Genomic DNA, 22,222 nt, shown 5'->3' with positions numbered 1-22,222 from the left:
CACACACACACACACACACACACACACACACACACACACACACACACAAGTGTGTTTTTCTATCTTTGTGGGGAATTTCCATTGACTTCCATTCATTTCTACAGCCTAAACCTTACCTTTACCCTTTTCCTAACCCTAACCATCACATACCTAACCCTAACCCTAACCTAAACTCAATTCATACCTTAGCCCTAACTCTGACCCCTGACCCAAAAACAGGGTTTCCCCTTGTGGGGACAAGGTTCCAGTCCCCACAAGGAGCAATTGGTCCCCACAATGTAGTATATGTCAGGAAAATTGTCCCCACAAGGTATTATAAACATACGCACACACACACACACACACACACACACACACACACACACACACACACACACACACAATGAAACAAAGACATCAGGAGGATTCTGTCAAATGTTTAATCCATTCAGTACAGGCTGTTTATCTCAGTGCAAGTGCCAAAAACAACAATAATAAGCCGTGTTTGGTTTATGTACACATGTGAACTTTGGCCATGAGAAGCGGAGCGGGTCGAAGGGCCGGAGACGACAAACGGAAAACATCCGAACAAACAGCAGCAGGGAAACAAAGACGGGAACGCTTGGAAAGACGACACAGAGAGACGACCGTCGTTTCTTCTTCATTTCAATCAACCACAAACACGAGTCAATGACAAAATCAATGGCATATATATTTATATTTATATATCTAAAGTGCATTATGGTACAAAAATATAGAAGGTCAGCAGCACCTTGATACATTTACAAAATAAATACACCATTCAGACAAAATAAATTACTGCAAAAAAATTCAACATAATTGGAATTAAAAAAGGGGAAAGCGAGGATTCACAAAGGTTAAAATCTGTCGCCCTGCGTAGCGTCAATAGGGGTTTCTTTTATCATATTCTGCTATCTACTCTGATATATTTAGAATATTTACACACAATAAATATTTTCCAATTTCTTTCCAAACAATCACAGCTACAGAGTCTGTAATGTGAGCATTTAGGAGTCCACTCCGACCGCCCGAAGGGTTCTGCAACACAGAGAGGGAGAGACACAGGTCAGTAGGTCTGCTCGAGTTTATTGGGAGGTTACTGAGCAGGTGATGAGCAGTTTACCTGAGCAGCAGGTAAACTGACGGAAACAACCTCTCCCATCAGCTCATCTGCTCAAACTACTCAGAAAGCACCTCGAGTTGGACTCACCTTCGTCAGAGACTGACAGCGTTTTAATGCAGCGCCCTCTGCAGGCCGAGCAGAGACCTCCACTCCAGGTGGAGTCCGCTCCCAAGTTCATCCTCCAGCCTCCAGCCCAAAGAGCGTGCCCTCCTCTTCCTCTTCTCGCCTTCCCTCCTCTTCCCGGACCTCCCTTTCTTCTTCTTTTTGCCGGGCGCTTTCAGCACACCGTCTTTGTACGTCTGCGACTTGTTGGTCTCCTGTGGCAGGTTGGTGCCCTCCTCCTCCTCCGGCCGGAAGCTGATGGGGAGGTTCTTGGTGCCTCCGGGGGGTTTGGAGTGCAGAGTGCTGCCGGTGGTGCTCAGGTTGATGCTCTGGCCGACCGCCGGCAGCCCGACGCCGGCGTCGCTGCTGCTCCCGCCTCCTCCGGTGGTCCGCACGGGGAGGTCGCGGATCTCCGCCGTGTGGACTTCGTCCAAAAGCGCCTTCAGGAGTAAAACACGCTCGTGGTCCCTCATCATCCGGCTTTTGTCGTGCATCAGCTGAGCGTGACTCACAGAGCGTTTACTGAAAAAAGACACAAAAAAAAACTTTTAAAATGAGGTTTTAAATCAATTTAGAGGATTCAGTAAAAGATTTCAAACAAGAGTAAAAGTCCTGTAAATTGTTTCATCAAATTCAGGGAAATTTTTGGTGTTTTTGATGCAAGTTTCTCTCCAAATAAAAGCAATAAAAGAAGAAGCTGCTTTCAGCGGCTCTTTTACCTCTAGGGGGCGCTCTGCATGTTTGATTTGGCCTTCCTGACATGAGCCCAAACACAGCAGTGACCAAAGCAAGTGTGTTACCCACTACAGCACTGGAGGCACTCCAAATAAAAACAATTAAAGATAAAATAATATTTGTTGTTTTGAAAAACTTTAATAAAAGAGAAGCCTAAATAAAAACACCCAGTTTCTTATTGTTTGAGGCTGAATTTTACTTCATTTAAATGTTGCAGCCTGCTGATTCACCGATGAAAAGGTTTTAAATACTTGTACATATTTTGAGTATTTGCATCACTTCGTTTCCTCCAGGCTGTCCACATACTTTTGGCCTTTGAGCCTTGACGTAAGCTGAGAGATTTTGGAAGTTCATCTGATTGACCAGCAGAGGGCAGCGCACGCAAACAGTTAGAAACAGCCCAGCAGAAGAAGCTTTTTTTCAGCTCCTTCTTCTTCTTCTTGAATCTGAAGGCATTTCTTCGCCTCTCAAACACACGTCTCACTGCCGTCTTTCCTCTGAAGTTGGTTTTGGACAGTGCTGTTGCATCCATGCAGAGAAATGACCTGATTCATTAAACCACAGCGGCTGCACAGCTTTCCAAGGCTGTTAAAAGTGATACAGAAGATCTCCGCCCTGCTCGAGGAGGTCCAGAAGCCTTTTCTCTGCTTTTAGATGAACATGAGCGCGGCCAGAGCTTTTCACTCTCCATCAGTCTGGATGTTAACTGGCACATTCGTGGCGCTCAGACCCTCGAGGGATTAAAAAAACTGCTGCCACAAACACTTCATGCCAATTAGTTGTGGTGGAGGAAAAAAAGCTGCTGTGATTCTGAAATGAAGCTGCACATTCCTCCCCACTGAAAAAGTGAGTCATAATAAATATATCGAGTCAGATTTCTGCAGGAAACCTATCAGAGGAGTTCAGTCCTCCAGTCAGCACAAACACAGAGTTCTGATGGTTTAGGGTTCCCTGCAGCATCACCACGCTTAAAACACAACATCCTCCTGGGCCTTTTGCTCTTTGTTGGTTCGGATGCAAACATGTTCATCCCAGAGGTTTTCCGCTTCTTGGAATGTTCCCTCACATCCAATAGTTTCTGAAACCTCCATCCAGGAATTTGCAGACATCTGTGAGTCCTTATGCTGAGGCTGACATTGTTATTCCTTATATTGATGCAGTGGCTGTGATTCTCTCACTGATCCATTCAAAAACTAAAAGGAAGGATCGACAGTCCTTAACAGGCCAATCACAGCAGCTGTTACACCGATGGGTCTGCAGGTACGAGGCACCTGCGGCGTAGACTCAGCACAGTATCAGCTCCCTGTTACAGCACAGACGTACGATCCCCAACAGTTTTTAATTCACCTGATGTCTTTGCTCCACCCACTACACCTGGCAAACACTCAGGTGAAAGGCCTCCTGTCAGATCACCTGAGTGCAACCAAACTTTTTAAGCTTTGTTGAGAACATTTATGTGACGAATTTGCTATTTCTTAAAAGATTCAACACCAAAGCAAATTAAGAAGAAATATGAGGAAACAGCTGAGGGGTGACCTTAGGGGTGACCCCTGGTTTAGGAGCCTCTAACCTCTGAGGTAGGGAGGCCTGAGATTAGGGCTGAGCCACACCCCCAACAGCTCCTGCCAGGGTGAGCTTTAGATGCTGAAACTGATCAGACAGCTCTGAAACAGAACATGAAGCTGCACGGATAAAATCCCTGGAAGAAGAAGAGGAGGAGGAGCTGCAGCTCTTCGGCCTGTTGTCTTTCCTCGTGCAGAGGGATTCGGGCTTTGCTTTGCTGCGGTGTTGCGGACGCAGTCCGAAGCCTGGGAACCGCAGAGCGCCGGCTCCGCCCAAACGCTTCAGGTGTCTGAGCACACAAACAGCAGGAGATACCAGGAGTTCCCATGATGCCCTCCTCCTCCTCCGCCTGATGACTGAGTTCGTGCTTCTCATTCAGCTTTTTCTGCTGAATAATAAAAATGTCCAGAGCAGAACTCACAGGCGGCCCCAGAGAGCAGCTTGTGTTTATATGCATACAGATATTTCCTGTAAATCGCTGCCTTTGAAAGCTGATCTGGTTCTGTTTTACCTTTAATAATGCTCACATCAAACACGTCCCACAGAGAGGAGGAGGAGCAGGAAAACAGGCCGGGGCATCCTGTGGTGGCAGCGCTCCAGCCCCCCCCCCCCCATCATCCTCCGCCTGCCGGGTCTTAATTGTTTCTCACTGTGGGACACGAATGAAAGACGAGTGTTTCCTGAAGGCGGCGGCGAGTCGCTGGAGATGATTCGCGGCCCTGATGGCTGACGGTTCGTATCAGGCGGGTCTGATCGTAGCCGATGTTACAACCTCACTTCAAAAATGAGCAACTTTGTTTCCATTTTTATTTATCCAGCAAATAAAACACTGAACTTTTTCCTAAAAATAGGACAAAAAATCAGGAGGAGAAAAAACAACTAAAGAAAAAAAGATCTGACAAGCTTTCACCAAAACTTTTACTATGGGGGGGGGAGGGGGGGGGGGTGCTGCTGTTCTTTAACCTTTGACATTTCTTTTTAATCCTGCAGTTTTTGCCGTTTCCTGGGCGACCACTTTAACCATTAAATAAAGGTTAAATTCACCCGCTGCTCCATCTTGTGGTACAAAATGGAATTACAGGAAAGAACAGCCCGGCTCTGGTGTGACTTCAGCTGATATCTCTTCAACACAACAAACAGATGCTGCGGACATTAAGTCACAGACCTGATGCCGTATAAATGAAAATGAATTTGTTTCTCCACAACAAAGAGATGTACAGTCAGTGCCTTTAAAACAAGAAAATATGAATTTATTAACAGCGTTGTTGATAATTTTTGTTCATTAAGAGAAAAAACTAAAAAGTCTTTTATAAAATCCTTTTGACTACAAAGTTCATGTTTGACAGCACAAATCAAGCATGAAAAAGCTCCAATTTTTTTTAATTTTATTTTCAGAAAAACGTTTTTAGACCCAGGACCGTCAGGACCAGTGTCTGTTTTCTAACTAAGCTACAATCCAGTCTACAATCAATGTAATTTGGAAAAGAGGGTCAGAGGTCAACAGCTTCCACCTCTGGCTGATTTCAGGCCTTTTCGCTGTTCTCTTGTTTTCCTTTCAGCTCAGGTGGCGTGAACCCCGTCCTCCCAAAAATCCCATTAAGCGCGTATCACACAGGGAAAGGGAAACGTCTGGAGCCCGTTAAGGAAAACCCGGAGCTCTGAATCACTCCGCTCTCCTCCTCCTTCGGCGGCGGCTCAGAGCATCCTCCCAATGCTTACATCCAAAAACCATCTCAGCGATACGATCTTTCCAAAGTGGAAAAAAAGCTCCTAAAGTGTGTTTAAAATTCTGGCTGAGCAGCATGAAGGAGCATTTATTCTGCTTGGCATCAAACAGCTGAGCAGGTTTGGTTTGGTCCTGAGCCGAGCTGAACATCAGCATTATTCATCCAGCTCGCTCCCAAAAGCTCCAAGAGGACAGCGAGGGAGGTCGGAGGGGTTTATCACACCGAGATGGTCTCTGCTTTGGGTAAACACACAGGTGGGCGAGGGCTAACTAAACACAAACGAGCACATTTTCCAGCCTGGAGCTCACCCACCATGATGAGGGGAGCTGCTGGACTCACATGAAAAGACTGAAAGAATGAAGTCCAGACTCACATTCTGCTGCTCGGGGCATCAATCGGCCGTCCAAAGTGTGGCACCGGAGAGCAGAGCAAGAAGACAGCAAAGCACCACTGCTGCAGGAGCCTCCTGGAGAAGAACATGGTTTCTGCAAAGAGAGCAAAACAACAGGAGAGTCATCTCTGTCATTAACACAAAGAGAAGTTTAACCCAAACAAAAGAAGAAGAGTTCACAGGAAACTTACGTTCCCACAGCAGCACAGAAACACAGAAAAAACACAGAAAAAAAGTTCTTTCTCAAACTGTCTCAGGAGAAAATCCAGGTGATGACACCTTCAGGGGAAAAAAAACAATCCAGACACGCCAAAACTCATCCAGGAGCTCCTCTTTAGTTTGTTCTCCAGTTTAAAACCTGCTTAAAGCGAGCAGGAGTTCATCCAGCTGCAGCTCCAGCAGTTAAAGGTGAGACAGGCTGCACTGCTGCTGCTGCAGGTCGCTCTGATTGAAGCGTTTGCTGCATGCTGCCTGAGAGCTGCAGCAGGTCAGAGGAGACGGGAAAGGGGGAGGACTCATCAACAGAGAGGAGGGCCTCTGTCAGAGAGGGGAGATACGGCAGGAAGGTGGCGCTCAAGCAGCAACAAAGACATGAACCGCAGCTCCTTCTACGGGGGTCAGTCAGTGCCAAAAGTACAGAGTCTGATCCGGGAAGCAGCAGCTGAGTAATAACCCACTGACTGCTACACTCAACACATAAACTCAGCTGTATGTCAGATTATCAGACTTTCACTACACAATTATCAAGGCCAAAATAATTCACATCAAGGATATTATTGTGATCTACAAAAATCTGAATAATAAGTTTTTAAAATCAGTAGAAGTCATTTTTAACTTGCGTGTTTTCTGTGTTTTTGATACTCTGTAACCAGAACTGTACAAAATGTCACAGAATGAACATTAACAACATATCATGAACATGATACATATCTGCTTTTTATAGGACTGACCTGTGTTGTTCAACTCTGTTTGAGATCAACAACTGACCAAAAAATTATTTAGTGATATGTTTCTCTACTGTATATTATGTATATCATGAATGTTGAGGCAGCAGTGTATATAATGTATACCTGAGTATCAGTGTGACAACAAAGCTGAACTGGATGTGATAAAGCTCCACAGACACATGCTGTGACAGTTACAGCTTGCCGGCTAACTGCCCTATGTTTGCTGTTACTGTTCAATTTAAATGTTACGCATCTTTGTGCTATTGCAGGATTGCTGATGGATAAACTCTGTACTGTTGGACATTATACAGAAGTACAATCGACCACATTAGCTCCTGAAAGAAACTGGCAAGCTAGCTAACTAGTATTTTCACTCAGATATTATTTTGCTAGCAATAACATTAGCAAGGATGATACATTTTGCCAGTGAGCTATAAATTAGCTACGCTACTGCTAATTTGTAACACCAGCTGATAAAACAATTAAAAATATTTAATAGTTAGCAAATGTGCCGTAGGGTTTGGCTAAATTAGTTGACTTTGTCCAATAAAGACCTGGCAAATCTTAGCTTAGAGTACTCTAGTCCCATCTTTAGCCAAACGAACCCTCCATGAATCAAATGTCCTGCTGATATTGACCATAGTTTTCATTGATAGTCAAATTCCCATTGGCTTCATTAAATAAAGATGGATTTCTTTCTAACCTTAGCTTATCAGCTAATGTGGACATCATAGAGAGGGACTATCTTTAAGCACACTGCATGTTCTCCAAACCTGCTGTTTGTGAGGGGCAGCCAATCAGAAGAGACTTTGGTTTAATGGGTAAGGAGGTAAACATCTGTATTCAGATGGATGAAGGAAGCAGCTAAACCTCAAAGCTAAAAGTAAAAGATGTGTTTTTTTGGATATTAATTTTCTGTACTAATCGTTCCAGCTCCACTCTGTTTCCATTTCTAAACGTCAGTATTCTTTTTGAAAGAGTTCAGACATAAAGTGAAGTCTGTGATATCTGGTGATGACAGCGTCTCTGTGGCTGAACTTGGTGATATTTTGTGAGTGATCCACAGTGACGGCTGCTTTGAGTGGGTGTCAGCAGTGACTGTGGGCTATCGGTGGCCTTTATCCAGAGTTAGGTGGTTTGTCTCAGGTATGATGGATGAAATCTGAAGAAAGGTGATGAGGTCTGGCAGGTTGAGCCCTGACCGGTCAGAGGTGTGAGGATGTGCAGAGAAAACAGCATTAACAGCACGTGAGTATGAGGAGACGGCAGATCGGGACATTTAGAAACTATCCCTGTTCATTACCGCTGGATATGGCTGTGATTTAGACCCCATGAAATCTATATCAACAGAAAAGTATGCGAGCTGACCGAAAAAGCACTGTTTTTATTTAATTTTAATTTGCATGTAAGATGCAATCAATTTCATGTGATGAGTCGTCCATAAAAACAGGAAAAGGGGAGTTTAACAACCTTAAAACCGCTTAAAGGAAAGAGGAAGACATATTAATGAGCTGATAAAAGGTCTGGGAAAGTTTAAATTGATCTGTATTTAGCTCCATGCGCAGCGTGAGACGAGTGGATGCAGCGCAGAGGGAGAGCTCACATAAGAGCGGCGACAGCCTTGGTGGTCTGAGCCAGCTTCACACGAGGAATGTTTCCAGCCGAGTCGTATTTAACGTGATTAGATCAGATTCCTGTAATCAGGTGTAGAGATCAGTGTGTGGAGACGGAGCTGAATGAAATGTTTCAGTTTAATTACAAAAGATCAGATTTATAGGTCAAAGAGTGCTAAGAGGCAAATGTCAGACTTACACTCACTGGAAAAAATCCACTTCTGTATTTTCATATACCTTTCATATATCTAACTCGTTTCCATCCTGATGTGAAGAACAAGGCCTTTCCCCATAGACTGTATATAAATGATGGCCACTGCCAACCACTGGTTTCTGGACTCCATTTTGAAGTGTCATCATTAGTTTTTGACTGCTGTTGGGAAACAATACTGACTAATATCCACTTATTTAGAATTTTTAATACTGAGTTATAACAACAACTCCTGAATTGGCTGAATTTGACTTCAAACCTCATTTAATTTTTTTTATGATTTTTGAGACATTATGGCCTCATTAAGCTTATACTCAGTCTGAGAACTATGCTGCTACATGAGTTTTAAAAAACACTATAAAATTTGTTAATTGTTAATATTTATGTGCCATGAGCTGTTTCTGTTTTTGGACACTGAAATTCAGAGTTTAGTGAGTTTTTTCAAGTGAAGGTTTGATGGAGGGATTAAAGCTAAAACACGAGCAGCTTTAATCTGAAAACGTTTCTCTGCAGTTTCAGGATTAAACGACAGATTTCTTTAAAACGGTCTCAGCTGGCTTCGAGTTTTTTTTATGTCCCCAGTAAGCGTAAACCTCAGACACAGATTTACCCATCCTCATTTTGGTGTACCTGAAGCAGATTTTATATGTATGGATTTGTGTCCACGTACACAAAATTAAATTACAATGAAATTAAAGTGCCTCAAATATTTTTCCCAAATTGTTTTAACATCATTTTACTTTGTATTATAAACATATCAGTTTATTCTTTCATCTTTGGAAAAATGCTTTGGGCCACATGCAGAGATTTTTAGATTTTGAAAAACTCAGACAAGGAAAAGGAAGATTTTGTCTTGCAATATTTAAAGTGTGTGATTTTATTTGACCTCAGATTATGAGTTATCATTTGCACAAGGCTTCTGACTGGCAAACATTTAGGGTGCTGTGTGTATGTGATTTTCTGTGAAAGAAAATTCCTGTTTTAAAAACACTCGTGTACATGTGAACATAACCACATTGTAAACAATGGACCAGCTGCTATTCACACAACACTTTGGTTTAAAACTGCAGTTTCCATTAAAATAAAACGTAATGTTGGGGCTGAACGCAGCCGCGGTGAAACAGATGCAACATCAGCGCATACTGCTGCAGAAACGAACAGGCCTGTTTTATAAACTTTAAGCTATCAGAACAACCCAAAGTTTTTACATCAAACTTGTGGCTTTAAGTGAAGCTCCTGAGTTTCCTAAGTTAACCCCCACATATAGGAGAGCAAACACCGCGGGCAGCAGCGCCGTCCCCCTCTGCCGCTCTGACTGACACGTGTTGAAATATCAGCAATGTGTTCCAGCTGCCGCCTCCACAATTGAGACCAGATCTCAGAGAAACGAGCCCAGCGCACACTCAGCGGGTCTTATCTCTGCGGCTGCTGGGAAAAAATGTTTACTCAAGCATGTGGCATTGAAGCTGAGATTTATGTGTGATCATACAAGTTTCTATAGCAGCTCCATGCAAACGCTGGGTCTGAAGCATGATTAGTAACAACAGACAGGAGATTGATGTTACTGACATTTCAGACAACTGACTTCTGAGCGCTCACAATCATTTCTGGGCTTCGTCTTCAGGAATGGGAGAGTGATTTGGTTTTAAACTGGTCTAAAGCACCGATTCCCAAACAGGAGTTCAACTTATCTATAATTATAGTTTATAAATGATCCTTTATTGTAGCATGAATCCACCAATTGCATCAAAACCACATGATCTACAGTACTGTGCAAAAGTCTTGTGCCGCGATTCATTTCTTCCCGGGAGCGGCACTTTCTGGTAATTTCTTTTATTTTTTGAGCAGCAGTTCTCCAGATTTCTGAAGGTCTTACAAAGACTTTTTCTGGACATTGGCTGCTTTTTCATGCATTTTCAGTCCAGTCCTTGGACCTGACCATTTCCAGAGGAATGTTCTTTTTTGTTTAGCCACTTACCTCTGATTTATGAATCATTCAAGCACAAAAAGGCTCCTAACTCGAGGGATGAACCATTGCTGTCTACATATAATAGACAATTCAGCCTGTCACTAAAGCACATCATTTGTTCCCTTTTCTTTAGTTGAATCTATTAAAAAAGCCAAAAATAACCGTTTGGCAGCATAAAATAGTATTTTTACACCAACAACATGATGCCCAAAGAGTTATTAGCTGAAAGCATATCTCAGGTTTATATCAGGCTGCTGTACACTGAGCAAAAAAATGACTGTATATTAAAAAAATTCACGTAGCCACCACGATATAACTCATTGGTTTCTGGACTTCGTTTTCAAGCCTCAATGTTACCACCAAGTTGGTGTTTTGGAGCCAGAAGTGTCCACGCTGACCCGAACACTGCAAACACCTTCCACTGAGCATGTGCCAGAAAACAAATGGACGCCGGTTTCAGTCTCCACCTGTATGTCATGGTGTTTGTCCTGCACTCCTTCCTCCTGCTTCTCTTTTAGACGTTTTCCTGTTGCCCAGCCAAACAAATGTGAATAAATAAAGCTGAACATATGTGAAACGCCCTCCATGGAGACGAACTCTGACTTTAGCCGGACCCTTCTTAAGTCACATGTAGACTCTGCCCACCTGAACTGGGGTTTATGTTGGGACAGCTTTAATAAGTCTACCAGCTAATCAGAGCCTTCATCAGCTCCTCTGAGCATAAAGAGCAGCGTGAAAGGCGACGATTAGCCCACCGTGCGCTCTGAAAATGTTTAGCTAACGTTACCGACAGCCTGCTGGAGTCTCCTCCAACGTGCAGAGCACACATATAGATATTTATCAGGGCTTCCCTGCAGCCTGGACTCAGAGTCTAAGGCGACTGGTGCAGTTGAGTCAGGCTGTGTTTTCAATTTACTCAATTATCTCAAACATTTTGGCTTGGCGACTGTGGTCTATTGATGCGTCCTTGATTTTTACCCAGAAATAGCAGCTTCACTGTAAAGGTCACTGTATGAACACGAGAAGCACACAATGAACATATTATTTGTTAAACCTGCAGGCTGCCAATGTGAGCCCCGGACACGGTGATGCAACAAAGCTTTCTGCTGCGCTTTTCATTCATTAGCGATCATAAACAGAATCCATTGTTCCCTCCCCAGCCATCGCTCGGTATATAAAACAAGTTAACATTTGATGGCAAATGATTAATGCCAGAGGGAATCAGGGGAGTCGTTTTCCCCCCAGTTTGTCTGCAAATTAGTCGAGTTCCTTCCAGTTTATGAGCTCCTCTGGTTGGAGCTGGTTCAGGAACACAAAGTCCAAGCAGATTCTCTTTATACCAGAGGACAAACGGAGGAATGCTGAGGATCCACGGCGGGAAACACGTCCTGTCCTTGTCCCTCCTCCTCCTCCAGAAGCTGGAAAAAAAGTGCTCATGTGTTTTTGGCCTATGAAAGCCACTTTACCTGCATGTAAACAGGTACAAGAAAAAAAAAGTCTTTTCCTGGCAGCAGGCGGCCTGTGGGGTCTGAGCCAGGAAAGCTGTTTTACATTCATAGAAAATTGCTGGGTTTTGGCAGAGCACCACATACACAAAACAAATGTCCGCTTTTAATCTGTGCGACGGCGCCCCCCGCCTCCCATGCCTCTCTGCTTTTGAAAACAATTCTATACACAAAGCCATGTACTGTTGGCGTCCACCCCCATTTGGTAGTCCTAACCCCCTCCTCAGAGCGCCCGCACCATCCACCTCTCCGATAAGTTGTTATAACCCACTCAGGTGAGAGGGTGTCTCAGGAGACAGTTGACTTGAAATCTGCCACAAGACTCAGGACTCATTTGGACTCTACTAGAGGAGCTTTGCATGGTCCACAGCTCAAACTAATCCTTCTTTATCTCACACTGGGCCTTGGATTTACCTCCTGTCTCTTTAAGACAACTTTCTTCAACCCAAACTCTGATAAGTAGGCTGTGTATTTCCAATCATGTCAGCTGGTCACGGGGTTGGGGTGGGGGAGTAGAAGACTCTGAGAATCTGTCTGCAGCAGCTCTCATAGTCAAGGAATTACTGTTTGTGGTTGGACCACGGCGGTGGAGCATGTGTTCCTGTGGTGGGCGTGGGTTGTATAATGTGAATGAGAGTAAAACAAGAGGGTGGGAGGCTGAGAGTTTCTGTCCATCCAAATACAAACTGTACATTCCTGAATTCCTCCGGTCAAACATGCCACCACTGAGTGAGGCCGGGCCACGGAGGAGGACGAGGTAAGCCAGAGGTCAAAACGAAAGCACGGAGAAGGCCACCCCTGAGAGAGGGAGAGACTGCTCCAGGTCTCTTCATCATCCCTCAGTCACCATTTCTCACAGTGAAAATGTTTGATTTACAGCAAGTCGCACATTTACCATCACCTGAATGCCATCACGTCTGCTCTGAGGCCACTCCTGTTTCAGGTTTGCTGGGGAGTTCACGCCTCACATTAAGATGGAATAATCGTAGTACAAACACTTATTCTAATCAACTAGACATCTCAACGTTACGCTGCTTATTTTACATTATTAATAAATCATTAATAAAGTGTAAATAATGTTACAACACCACTGACCACTGACCAGGACTGCAACCCTGAAACACCTGCCCGGCACCGACCGCCAGCGAGGTCGTAAAGTAGCGAGTGATAAAGATGACCATGCTAACCATTGTAGTTCTATGATATTCTGATGCAGTATGAAAAGCTCATTTCTAACATTTACTTTTTTTGCATTGAAAGCAACATGTAGACAATAATTAATGTACTAAGAGAAAAGTATACACATCAGTAGGTAAAACCAGGAGACAAACACTACAAACTAAAGGAAGCAGCTAACAAGCTATAAGCTACAGCTACAGGAAACTAGCAAAAAAGCTAACAGGAAACTTTTGATAGGGGTAATACATAAAATAGCACAAAGAGATTTAGATGATGCTGGTAACTAACCTTTTTACTTACCCATGTATTTAAAAATACCCCTGTTCTCTGTTTCAAGCTAGTGTTAGTGTTAGTACTACTGTTAACATAAAAAAATGTTCCTATCATATTCAGATGATGTATTTTAGTAGCTGAAAAGCACAGATGATGCAGATTAAAAAGTATTCTTTTAAAATACAAAAATAATTCTGAACACAGAGAAAAATGTAAGTAAATGTAAAATGTAAAAATGTAAGTAGTTGGGTTTGACTGCACTGAGTAAAGCTGGCCCTCTGCGTTTGCCAGCAGTTTTAACAGAAAGTACCTTTACAGAGTGATTTTAATTACATTTGAATTATAGCAGCATTCTTATTATATATCATCTACATTTTGAGGTTTTGTACAGACCTTCTCAGAAACTTTGGTTGTTTAACTTCTGTTTTTTTTTAAATAATATTTTGCCTGCCTGATGGATGTTAGTGAGGTGAACAACAAAATAGAAAACTAAAATTTAGAAGCTTCTTGTGGCAAAGCTGTTTTACTGGGCACAATTAGACTCCACAGTTGGTTTTAATAATCCACTACACTGCCACTCTCTTTTTCATTATGTAAGACTTGGATTCAGAGACATTAAGTTTAGCTTGTGTTTCCATCCTTCTATACTGCATATTTTTACAATAGGTACTCTGCACTAATGTAAAGTTTATGCAGGATAGTTTCACATGTGATTGGACTTCTGATTTATGCAGGAGTATCTGGCACTGGAGGGTGTAGCCTGTGTCGTTCTGTGAGTGATAAAAAGTCTTGAACTGAAGTCTGCAGTGGGTGAGTCGAGGGCAAAAGGAGCAGTGTTCCTCAGTTACAGCTTTGTTAACTGGAGCCAACTGCCTGTTTTCACTGATGTGTCATCTTAACTCCCACCAGGAGCCAGCGACTTAAAAATAAGATATCATACGTCAGCACAAGTAACTGAAGAAGAAGAGAAATGCTCAGCAGAAGTAATTCCTGCAGTTCTCTGGCATTAACTGTGCAGGATGAATGTTAGAGCAGCGTAGCGCTCCGAACACCACCATCATGGAGAGACCAGGGGAAGGCGCCTGCAGTCTGCCTCTGCAGCTCTCTGGGTGACTTCTGCAGATGTCCCCAGATGGGCGTACATAATCTGCTGGTGTGTCACTCTTGGATCCTACCGAGGCAATCAAGTCCCTACACTCAATTAGATCTGATTATGGTTAACGCTGTGCTGCCAGCAAACAGGATTAAAATATGGAGAGGACAGAAAGTGGTTTTGAGCAGTTTTGACTTACTAAAGAGTCGTTATGGGTTTAGGCTTGTGATTAGATTAGCATTTAAAGGGAGATACTGAAGGTATTTGACTCTCTGCAGCAGTCTTTAGCACCGAGCTCTGCTGTCTGTGACTGCTTCTATGATAATAGGACCACCTGCTTGCATTTAGTTTGATTACAGGAAGGAGGGATCACTATCATCAGCATTCAAACATCCAGCAGAGAACAAGCTAACCTCACAAAACAGAACAAAATACCTGCTCCTAAACAACAAGGCTAACAGTAAACCTTTGGAAACTCAAAAAACAATTCTAAGAATTCATTAGCAAAATTTTTTAGTGATATAGCATGGTAGCCAGGAGCTAACAAGCTAAACTTAAAACAATAGACCGCTTAACAAATGAGAACTACTTCCAGTTCAGAAAAATGAAGCCAGTGCAGGAGCGCCTTCAACCTGCATTGTTTCTGAAGGCCACTAGATGGCGATGGCTGTGGTTGCGAAAAGCCTGCCGGTCCTGTAGAAGTCTACGGGATTTCGAATGCGTCGTCAGGGACGCAGCGTACTTCAAATGTGCCGCTGTTCACGGACTTCCAGCAACAATTACCGTAATAACCCCGTGTTGGCTGTGAAGCCTAGCCTTACGAAACCAGGCGTCACAGTCGCTACATCCATTTATTCTATAAGATTTTTCACATGAAGACCTTTGGCACGTATTTTTGAAGTGTTTAAAAATATTTTAAAAAATAATTATGCTGTTAGAGATATCTAAAATGTGTTTGAGTCTGACTTTAAGAAACCTTTTCATCTGAGTAGTTAAATTACCACACTAAATGCACATTTACAGCTTTTAAGTATTTGTTAATAGTTCATACTAAACATAACAATTAAAACTCAATCTAATAAAAACAGTCAACAAGCTAAAGTTGATCTTTTTCTGTGAAAACAATATTTGATCAAAGTGACAAAAACAGCATCTAAAATATGGTTCAGAAGACTGCAGCAAGCAAACTAACAAATTTTTTGGTGAGGTATCCACAGACAGTATAAAACATACAAAAAACAGCACAGCGCTGTATTTTGGAGCATTTCAAATATCACACTAAAAGCATTTTAGCATTCATTAATAATTAATTGACAACAGCTAGCGAGCTGATAAAAGCAATAGAGGAGAAATATGCAGTCTTAATATAAAATGTTTCTCCTGTCTGCTGCGGTTAATGGTCGGTGGCAAGTCAGAAAATTTCAATATGTGAGAAAAACTCCATGTTTCTCAGAAGTGGAATAATATAGCTTTGACTCATGTGCCAGTCACGAGCTCTGCTGTAAACCAGGTTTCCCCTGGTATTCACATATACAGCAGACATGAAGTAATCTAAAAGCACAATATGAGAACAGGATGGGAGCTAATAGCTAAAATTTTTCTTCCTTTTCTCACAGGATGGGAAAGAAGTATCTTTGTGAGAATGGGAAAAATCCACTCATTTCGGTCAGTTACCTGACAAAGTGCATCGTTTTACTTTTTACAGTGTGACAAAAATGATCTCTGAGCTTGGTGACTGAAGTCCTATTTAACACTTGTTTTAGACTTTAAACTGTTTCATGTTTAAACTGTTAAACTGACGTTTCTTAAATGTTTACGCTGTAGAATGATCATGTCTTTAAAAATCCCTTATTGAATCAGCATTTGTCAGATTTTCATACACAGAAGTACCACTGCAAGGCTGGTATGTTCCTCACATGTTCCTCACTGTAATGAAGCAGACAAGTTATGTACCAAAATATATAAATATCAAACTATTGGTGGGGACACATTTAGGTAGGGCCGTATCTCCACTGTTCCTCCTGTGCTCAGTGTCCATCCTCAGGTCAGATAAATGCACCAAAACACATTTTTGTATTTAAAAATTAAAAACGCAATTCAACCTACAAAATACTGCATGACTTCAAAAAAAAAAAGTCACTAACACGATAAACAACCAATATTTACAAAACAACCAATGTTTGAGAAATATTATTCCAGATGCAGCTTTATCAAACCAACATCTGGATCTTAGAATTCTTTTCCAAATACAGTCCATCCTGTTGTCCTTTAAACTGCACCTCAACACGCCAACAGAGGCTCCTAACTTTGTCCAGACAGGTTCTCAAAGACCCGATCTGGATCCAATCAGGCTGGTTCTGAGCTAAGAGTCAGTGTAAGTGGTTGTGGGTCAGCTTTAGATTGGGTTTTGTTACCCTTTGGATCATTTCCTTCAGATTCATCTTCACCCATCTATAGTTACAGGTAGGAGCAGAATTACATTTTATTTTAATCATGTGCTAAATATACACATCCATCCACCCATCTATTGAAAATGGATAGATAAATGAATAATAGGCAGACGTTAGAAGATATTACATTTCAAATTAAGTGTCATATCCATTTTGGCATTACATTTTTTATAGTTCTATAACAAGGTTTGGACATTAACCTAACCCAACTCTAACCCTAATCCTAATTTGGTCTTCAGTAACCTGGTGGATTAGGCAGACTTTGTGTATACTGCAGACAGAAGCACAAACTCAACATCTTGGTTGTCCCACCCTTTCCAGGGTCTTCTTCCTCGTTCATTTCTGTGCACATATCAACACTTAATCTTTTTGCAGATTGTACTCACCAGTTTTTGTGTTCCTGGCTTCTTCTGAATATTACGAATCCAACGAGGAGTTGTACAGAAAACCAAAATTTTCTCACTCCTCTTGTCATAAGCAGTGTTTCTCTGAAGAGAGAGGAAGGGCTGTCAGAGGCTGCTGGAGTGTTTCTGCTCCTAAAGGTTTGCAAAGCCTTATAAATAAGGTTAAACCCTCCTGCTGACATCATACGCCGGTCACTGCCATCATCACCGCCTCATGGTAGCAGCAGAAGCCATAAAGCTGCATATGTAATTAGATGGATGAACTTACTCACTCTATCTGCACTGCACTCCCTCCCACATCCCCTCAGTTTAACAGAGGAAACACAAAGACACCACAACTTCACTTCATAATTCAGAGTCAGAACTAATGACACATGTGAGCTCTCCTTGTTGTGTTTGGTTCCCGGCCAGTAAATTTGGTGTCTTCAACCAGTTGTGGTTGTTTTACTCTTGCTTTGTTAGAGATTTGAGTGTTTTTCACTCCTCTGCACGTCACTGAGGTATGCCAATAAAACCTACAGCCTTAAAAATATTATTCTTTCACCTTCTTAACCTTTACTTAGGCAGATTAATGTGATAATTTAAAAGCCAATTATGAAAACAGAGTTGAGACAGACCAGTCGAGGTGGGTGTTGTTTCTGTTTTTGTCTCAGTTTAATTCTACTCTATTAAATAATGACCCCCTGCTGCAGACTTTTGTTTGCCTGTCCAGAGGCGGGAGGGAAAAAAGAGAAAAGAGAAAGCGCTCCAAAACATGGTAGTAGTGGTTTTGTTCGTCACGCCTTCCACTGCTTGCGTAGCATCCCCCCTAATCTCCAACACGAAAGCAAAGCACTCGGGTTTCCAGCCATGCCATTTGGTCTGAGGTTCTCTATGTTTAGCAGAGGGTCGTGGTTTGAGGTTGTGAACGTTGGGTCAAACACTCAATCGCAAGTCGAAGCCAGACGCTGCCTGACTGCCATTTCCAGTGTACCAGGACTGAGTGCCTGTGAAGCTAAGCAGTATTTATTGTACACGGCCACCTTATGTTCCCCACAGAAAGAGGTACAGTTAAAGTCTCTACAGGTAAAGTCTATATGAATTTTCCTCATTGTACTAGATACTGGACCTTAAAATAACCATGTAAACCTTTGCAAGGGTTAAGAAGGTACATAAATGTTCCCAAGTAGTAAATAAATGTACCCTTTATTCCAGATTTTACATAATATATACTTTTCCCAAAAGTTGGGACATTTCTTTGATATGGTGGTTTAAAACTGAATTCAATTCAGTTTTATTTATATAACGCCAAATCACAGTCACCTCAATGCACTTTATATTGTAGGTAAAGACCCTACAATTATACAGAGAAAACCCAGCAATCAAAACGACCCCCTATGAGCAGCACTTGGTGACAGTGGGAAGGAAAAACTCCCTTTGAGAAACCTCCAGCAGAACCAGGCTCAGGGAGGGGGGGTCATAAGCTGAGAGGGGGGAGAGACAGAGATTAATAATAACTAATGATTAAATGCAGAGTGGAGTATAAACAGAGTAAAAAGAGGTGAATGAAGTCACGTTTAATATGTGCATTGAAGGACATATCCTGGTCAAAAATGACTCCAAGATTTCTCACAGTGTTACTGGAGGCCAAAGTAATGCCATCCAGAGTAAGTATCTGGTTAGACACCATGTTTCTAAGATTTGTGGGGCCGAGAACAAGAACTACAGTTTGATCTGAATTTAGAAGCAGGAAATTAGAGGTCATCCAGGCCTTAATGTCTTTAAGACATTCCTGCAGTTTAACTAATTGATGTGTGTCATCTGGCTTCATTGATAGATAAAGCTGAGTATCATCTGCATAACAATGAAAATTGATGCAGTGCTTTCTAATAATACTGCCTAAGGGAAGCATGTATAATGTAACTAGAATTGGTCCTAGCACAGAACCCTGTGGAACTCCATAATTAACCTTAGTGTGTGAAGAAGACTCCCCATTTACATGAACAAATTGGAGTCTATGAGATAAATATGATTCAAACCACTGCAGTGCAGTACCTTTAATACCTATAGTATGCTCTAATCTCTGTAATAAAATGTTATGGTCAACAGTATCAAAGCTGCACTGAGGTCCAACAGGACAAGAACAGAGATGAGGCCACTGTCAGAGGCCATGAGATGTTAAAATCACCCACTATGATTATTTTATCATAGCTGAGCACTTAATTAGATTTTAAAAAAAAACTCTGAGAAACTCTTACTCAGAGTTTCTGTCTGAAAGAACAGGAAGTGATATAATACCACAGTGATCCAATAGCAAGCCACCACCTTTTAACAAAAGGTCACAGTTAAAAACTTAAAAGCTCTGACTAGTAGGCTAAAAATGTACAGGAAAGAAACATACAATTTCCAAGGGTATGAATAAATAAAATAGTGCAGTAGTTTACACATTCACCTAACAAGAAACACATCCCTTTGAGGTTGCATCAGGAAGGGCATCCGGTGTAACAAATCTACCAAATCAAACATGCGGAGCTACCTGCTGTGGTGACCAGTTGTAAATAAGGGACCAGCTGAAACAGACAGAAGTCCAATTCTGACCAAAAAAGCTGGAATGAATATCACAGGCTCATCACCAGCAGATTTTCTTTGTACATTTGCAAAAGCTTTTAACTGAAGGGAAGGTTTTCTTACATTGTTATGATACCGTAACATGTCATCGTTAACTCGATTAATATAATTTCTCTTGTCCTGCCTCTGTCTGCTCCACTGTGTGTGAGGAGGTGCACTCACCGTGACACAGAAAGGAGAAACTAATGTAAAAACAGCAGGAAAGACTCTCACACTGAGCTGAAAGGATTTTTCTCAGATCTTTTGCCATTTATTATTTTACTATTAAATAATTTAGAACATTTATATTTTTGGATGTATTTATTGACTCATATTTTATTTTACACAGTAATGTTTGAGTTGAGCCTTACACATAAAGACTGCTTTATGACAAATAACAGTTTATTGATTTAACACTGGTATCAATCCATTTGGATTGATACCAGTGGATTTGGAATCCATCGGATTCAGGAGACAGACACCCTCTCTATTTTTAAGATTAGGCTTAAAACTTTCCTTTATGATCAAGCTTATAGTTAGGGCTGGATAGGCCTAGGCTGCTGGGGGGTTCCCATTATGCACTATTTCTTTTCATTTAACTTTTCACTCTTTTAATACCCCACTCTGTATTTAATCATTATTTATTATTAATCTCTGTCTCTCCCCCCTCAGCAGATGACCCCCCCTCCCTGAGCCTGGTTCTGCTGGAAGTTTCTTCCTGTTAAAGGGAGTTTTTCCTTCCCACTGTCACCAAGTGCTGCTCATAGGGGGTCGTTCTGACTGTTGGGTTTTCTCTGTATTATTGTAGGGTCTTTATCAAAGTGTCTTGAGGCGACTGTTTGTTGTGATTTGGCGCTATATAAATAAAACTGAATTGAATTGAATCCATACTTGGTATAATCAGTTACCTGAAGTCAAGGTATCAATACTGTACTTAACATGGTAAAAGTTGTATCAGTGTACTGCTAGTACCTTTGAGAGCACTGCTCCACCGACGAGCTGATGTACCCCTGAAGGGTCAACAAATAAGGCAGCGAGCAGATGGTGCTGAGAGACCTGTGGATGGTTTAAGGCTGAAACCTTTAGTTGATTAATCAGTTACTGAAAGAACAGAGAAATAATGAGGAACTATTTTCTCCAAATCTTATATTTGAAAGCATGAGAATTGCTCTGGTCTGGTTCGAGTACATGCACACTTTTTAAAATAAACTATAGACCTATTCGCACGGGACTAGTATTACCTGGTGACCTTGAGTAATTTGTAATAATTGTGCAGGTCATCTGTGATCTTGATCTTGTGCAAACCTGCCATGTCTATAATTTGTGAAGTCAAAATTCCACTGCAAATTACCAACCATATTTCAGCAAACACAGAGGTGCTTTCTTCTGCCTCGTTCCTGCACGAGAACAATAGAAGCTGTGTTGACATTTACGGCTTCTGCTACGTTTGGAGTGCAAACTTAGGAGAGGCTGTGCCACTCCCAGCAAGGTGACCGTCTAACTCTCTGAGGATAATGAGATGGATTACAAGCATGACAGCATTTGGTAAGAAATATTCTGCTGTTTTTTTCAACAGGCTGTTTTATGGGGCAGCCTGTTAACATTAAGTTGGTGCCAAAGGACCAAAGATGTCTGTAAATTCTGCTAAAACTTCCCTGTTTGAATGCACAGCACCAAAGAGATGTGGGTGGTTCATTTCTAGATCACACCAAGTACCTCATTAACACAGATTCTATGCAAATAAGTTTATGTAGTTTAGTTAAAAGCACATTTATCCCTGCATCAAATACAAATCACATATATAACCCGAGAAAGGGAGAGCACCTGTGTCAGTACAGTCTGCAGCTATGAACACACATCAACTTCACAACTGCCGTCAGACTGTGCTGCAACCACTTTTCATGTCATACGTCTTAGTCGTCATAAAATACCCAAGGAGCTGCAGTTGGTTACAACTCTGGACTCACATCAGCTGTAAAATTCACAGCAGCGTCCTCATTTACATATTTTCTTGGTTTTGCACACATGAAATTGTGACACAAACACCTCCCACTAAGAATAATTCATAGCAGCATTTATTTTCATTTTTTAACCTAATTTACTGCTAAAACTTCACAAACTAATTTTATAAAGCTCTCACATTAGTAAAAGTCTGGAAGGTTCTGTTAACTTGGTTATATTCATATGTTAACTGATGACTTGGAGAGAAAGTTTGAAACCACGTGTGGCTAAAGCTCCCCGTTAGCACCTGCACTGATGCTTCTCTAGAAATCAGCGCCGGTTACGTACATAGCTTGTAACATAAATCTCGTTATTAGGAGGTCCTGAAGCAATTTACACTTAACAAAGTA

The 22,222-nt window shown here is 41.8% G+C and overlaps 1 protein-coding gene across 2 annotated transcripts; it reads right to left on the bottom strand.

Annotated features, from left to right (window-relative positions):
- Positions 1-415: 415 nt before the first annotated feature.
- Positions 416-17,403, bottom strand: pthlha (parathyroid hormone-like hormone a). 2 transcript variants are annotated; one of them, XM_030720319.1, is made up of 4 exons: positions 17,268-17,403; positions 5,624-5,735; positions 1,211-1,747; positions 416-1,038 (listed from the first exon to the last, which is right to left on the bottom strand). In XM_030720319.1, the coding sequence occupies exons 2-3, from the start codon at positions 5,728-5,730 to the stop codon at positions 1,234-1,236; spliced, it is 621 nt and encodes a 206-aa protein (XP_030576179.1). In that variant the 5' UTR covers positions 5,731-5,735; positions 17,268-17,403; the 3' UTR covers positions 416-1,038; positions 1,211-1,233. The 2 variants fall into 2 exon arrangements, with proteins under 2 accessions (XP_030576179.1, XP_030576180.1); XM_030720320.1 differs by lacking the exon at positions 17,268-17,403 and adding an exon at positions 5,833-6,116.
- Positions 17,404-22,222: the final 4,819 nt, after the last annotated feature.

This window comes from Archocentrus centrarchus, chromosome 23, assembly GCF_007364275.1.
Source record: "Archocentrus centrarchus isolate MPI-CPG fArcCen1 chromosome 23, fArcCen1, whole genome shotgun sequence".
NCBI lineage: Eukaryota > Metazoa > Chordata > Actinopteri > Cichliformes > Cichlidae > Archocentrus > Archocentrus centrarchus.
Note: the sequence above shows the minus strand (reverse complement) of the source record. Positions and strands in the feature narration are given on the sequence as shown.

What these genes read in the sequence shown, in the direction of transcription:
- pthlha (XM_030720319.1), bottom strand. Translation starts at nt 5,730, where the DNA reads ATGTTCTTCTCCAGGAGGCTCCTGCAGCAGTGGTGCTTTGCTGTCTTC. An exon ending in GATGCCCCGAGCAGCAGAAT is followed by an intron (nt 1,748 to 5,623) that starts GTGAGTCTGGAC and finishes GTCTTTTTTCAG; the next exon opens with TAAACGCTCTGTGAGTCACG.